Below are 4,723 nucleotides of genomic sequence, written 5' to 3' on the forward strand. Positions count from 1 at the left end.
ATATCTATCCTATCAAAGTTTTTGAAAGAACCTGCTCGATGGGCCGAATGGGCTCCTTATATCCTGCGCTATTCTGTCGATGTACAGTTTTCTCTCCAAAATACATAATTTCTCCACAGCAGGACTTCAGTTGCATAAGAGAGGGGCATTAACGAAACCCAAGAAATTATTCCCTCTTCCACTTAGCTCTCTATCCGAGGTCATTCATATTCCAACTCAGACAGTGATGTCTCTGATGTGGAATGTGCATTCTGAATACAGTCGGACCATTTGCCGGTTCTCCGGTCACAGGCGAGTCTTTGTTTCTTCCTGATTGTCAAAGACGCAATCATGAGTCCAACCCTGCAGTAGTGCATAGGGGCAGGCCGTGTGACCCGGATATCGTGGCATCTTCTGTCTCACTTTACCAGCAAAGGTTTGCTTAAATCAGTGTTGTATCTGTATGTGTGAGCCATTAGTCAGTTATGGCTAATTGTGAATCTACCTGTGAATACTCGGGAATCCAGATGTGGATCATTTCATTTCTGATTAGCAAACAATTAACGAACAACAGATACCATTATTCGAAATGTTAGCATCATAAAGTCCAGTCAAGCTTCGATTCTGATTGGTTCGATCGGGAGAGAGGACGTGTCCTGCACAGATCACTTCCTGACGAACTTCATGTTTTCCTCGATAAAATGACAAGAGCGGAATTGGTTTCTCACAGCACTTCACGCTCCTGTTCTCGGTTCTTTCATTATTAAGGGAACGGCTTCAAGTAACAGATGTATCTGCTACTGTGTCTGATGATCATGTTTCACCGTAAGTGAGTTTTTCAATGATTAATTCATGTCAGATAACCTTTTCGTGCTTTTTATTGTTTTCATTCTTTTTTTCCTTCTTTCTTTCTTTCTTTATTTGTTTATTTATTTCTTTCTTTCTCCACAGACCAACATGCCCGTGATTACTGACCTTCTCCTCTCTCCGTCTCTTTCTCAGACATGGACTGAGAATGGATCCGCCAGACTCTGTCCGCTGTCTCCAAACTTCCTGGGGAGGGAGTGTAACTGAAGTGTGTCGTGGAGGGAGCCAATAGCGGTGACATGTTGTGGTACAGGCAAGACCCGGGGAAGGAGCCGAAGTTGATGTTTTACTCCTCAGCTGTACAAAGCGTGATGGCAGAGGGGTCGGTGGACAGTTTTACCGCTGAGCGACCAAATGGCAATGACTTGAACGTAATGTCCTCCCGCCTGCCGGTGGATCAGTCGGCCGTGTATTACTGCGCCTGGATTCTGCGCAATGATTCAGGGAGATGGAGGGGCTCGACATAAACCCCAAAGGCAGCAGGAAACACCAGGTGAACCAGCACGGTGCCGAGTTCTGTTGCGTTTAGTTTGCAGAGCGAACATGTTTTGACAAGAAGAAGAGACGGGTTAGAATAAAATTAAGAAATTAGATTTTGGAAAGACACACGAGCAGATGTATAGCACGATTAAGTTAGTGATATTGAAGAATGATAGAACAAAAGGAAGATAGAAATAAATAATGAGAGGCAAAACATGAATGGATGAAAAGAAGATTTAAGTAAAGAAAAATAGGAAGAAAGCATGATATATTGAAAGAAAGAAGGCAGAAAATAAAGGAGGATAAAAAGAATGATTCATAGAATCATAAAATCTTAGAAATTTACAACACATAAAGAGGCCATTTCTGCCCTCATGTCCGCGCCGGTTGACCAAGAGCTATCCAACCAAATCCCACTTTCCGTCTCATGGTCCATAGCCCTGTAGGTTACGGCACTTCTCGTGCACATTCAATTATCTTTGGAATGTAGTGAGGATTCCTGCCTCTACCACCCATTCATGCATTGGATTGCAGACCCTCACCACTCTCTGGGTTAAGAAATCTTCCCATATATCTCTTCTAAACCTGCCACCAGTTACTTTAAATCTTTGTCCACTCGTTGTTGACTTCTCTGTCAAGGGAAACAGGCCCTTCATAACCAGACAAAAGAGGGCGCGACATGACAATGAGATAAACAGTTGCTTGTAATATGGTTTAACATGGAATAAGAGACCATTCAGTCCCCTTGAACCTGTTAATTATGAACAGCAAAAGGGCATTCAGTCGCCTTGGAACCGTATGCACAGGAACAAGAGGAGAAAATTCAGCGCTTCGAGCCAGTTACATACTTTATATCTGTGCCTTCGGGCCTTGCCCTCCAACCAATGGATACAGTTGCTTCTCACCAAATCTATTAAAATACTTCTTAATTTCGATCACATCCATTAGTTCTGTCTTTGTCCTTCTGTTCAGTATCATTCTGTGAATTTGCTTCACGAGCCAATGAATGGCATAGGAGGGGGTGGGGGTATAGTTTTCGCAGGAAGTGACGCATGTGTGACACTTGCCACCCGACGTTTGGTATTTAATGAGTTCCAACAGAGAAATTGCCTTCAAACGTGGCATTGAGCTGCACCCATTTGCACAGCCAGGCAGTGTCGACTGAATAGATCATGCTTCATGAAACTCATTATCTAACGTTGATGGTGACACTGTTGTTCGGCTGGTAGACATTTTGCCTCTGACTCAAAGTTTTTGATTCGAGTCTTACTCCTGAGACTTGAGCACAGCATTCTACACTGCCACTCCCCAGACGAGCACTGGGGGAGCGCTGCACTTTCTGAAGTGTCATCTTTCGGATAAGGCGTGAAAAGGAGCTGCCCTCTCAGGTGGAGATAAATGAGCTCTGGGCACTATGGGAAGAAGAGCAGGGACATTCCCACCGGTGTGCTGGGCCAACATTTATCCCACAACAAACTCGCTCCCCAAAAAATCCCAGATTAACGGGTCAATTAATTCAATAAAGTATGTGGGAGTTGCTGTGCTCAATTTTGCCGTCTCCCTGCCTGACGACACTTTAATCAGAACTTCCTTGGTTATAAAGGGCGTTGGGACTTTCTGAGGCCGTCAGTGTCGCTTAGTGAATGGGAGTTAATTTCTCTAAATGTGATCGCCGCTCTAATCAATTATTGACAACAATAAGATTCTAATCGATGTTACATTCGACAGGAATACTCGCCTCGTACGTGGAACAATCGCCTTCTGTCCTATCGATGGGAGCAGGAGAACAGACCACTCTCCGATGCAAGCTGACCAACACTGGCTACACCAAAATGTTCTGGTACAGACAACAGCCCAAACGGGCACTGGAAGCTATTTTCTTTTCTGCTATAGAAGGTCCTGCTCAGGAGTACACGACCGAGTCTTTTAAGGCCGAAAGAAGCAGCACCACGCTGTTTACTCTGGAGCTGAGCGCCACCTCTCCGTCTCACACCGCTGTCTATTACTGTGCCTGCAGTACAGAACAGCGTTTGAGAAAGCGGCGCCCCTGATACAAAAAGCTGCTCCGAATGAATGGGAGTTCAGTGCACATTTCCTACCGCCAGATAACTGTAGTAGATTTTATTTCAGTGTAAATTTTCTGCCAATAGATCATAGAATCATCAAATGATACAGCACTGGAGCAGGTCACTCTGACCCACTTGCCTCCAGCGGCTCGTTGAAAGAGCTAACCAATTCGCCCTTTTCCCATAGCTCACAAAAGGCCTGCCCTTCCAATGTGTATCAATTCCCATTTGAATATTATTATTGGATCTGATTCCTCCTCTTTTCGGGCAGTGCATTCGAAACCAAAATATCCACATACATTAAAAACCTAATCATATCCATATCTGCTCCTACAATCTCTGCCCTCTGGTTTCTGAACTTAAGGAACATAAGAATGTAAGGAATTGGAGCAGGCGTTGGCCATACAGCCTCTCGAGCCTGCGCCGCCATTTACTAAGGACCTACTACTTAGCCTGAGACTGTGCCCGCTACTTCTACACACTCCAACCAGGGGAAGCATCCTTTCGCATCTACGCTATCAAGGTACGCTTCAGAATCTTGTTTCTTTATGAGATCACCTCTCATTCTTCTAAGCTCCTCGGAGTATCGGCCCATTCTACACAATCACTGCCTCTGGAAACAATTTCTCCTTATTTACAATGACCAAACCTTTCATGGTTTTCAACACCTCAATCAAATCAAGTACATAATAACACAAGGAATAGGAACAGGTTTAGGCTAATCGGACCCTCGTGGCTGCTCCACCATTCAATAAAACCAAGGTTCCACTTTCCTGCACTATTCTCATATCACTTGATTCCCTTAATATGCAAAATTTTATCGATCTCTGTCTTGAATGTACTCAAAGACTGAGCCTACACAGTCCTCTCAGCTAGGGAATTACAAAGATTCACCACCCTCTGACTGAAGAGATTTCCCCTTATCTCCGTCCTACGTGGCCAGCCCCTTATCCTGAGACTTTAACATCTGGTTTTAACTTCCTAGCCAAATGGAAACATTCTCACAGCATCTGCCCTGTCAAGTCCTTTAATAATTATGTATGTTTCAATGGGATCACCTCTCTTCTAATCTCTAGAGAATATATTAACATACAAACAGAAGAACATAAGAATTAGGAACAGGAGTAGGCCATCTAGCCCCTCGAGCCTGCTCCGCCATTCAACATGATCATGGCTGATTTGGCCGTGGACTCAGCTTCACTTACCCGCCCGCTCCCCGTAACCCTTAATTGCCTTATTGATTAAAAACTTTATCTATCTGTGATTTGAATACAGTCAATGAGCTAGCCTCAATTGCTTCCTTGGGCATAGAATTCCACAGATTCACAACC

General features: G+C 44.2%; 1 gene segment (V, D, J or C); it reads left to right on the forward strand.

The window, feature by feature from the left end:
- The first annotated feature begins 3,038 nt into the window (after positions 1–3,038).
- Positions 3,039–3,377, forward strand: LOC139275518 (T cell receptor beta variable 6-1-like). The segment is given in 1 exon segment: positions 3,039–3,377. A coding segment is annotated over 1 exon segment (339 nt).
- Positions 3,378–4,723: the final 1,346 nt, after the last annotated feature.

Source organism: Pristiophorus japonicus, chromosome 11, assembly GCF_044704955.1.
Source record: "Pristiophorus japonicus isolate sPriJap1 chromosome 11, sPriJap1.hap1, whole genome shotgun sequence".
NCBI classification, from domain to species: domain Eukaryota; kingdom Metazoa; phylum Chordata; class Chondrichthyes; family Pristiophoridae; genus Pristiophorus; species Pristiophorus japonicus.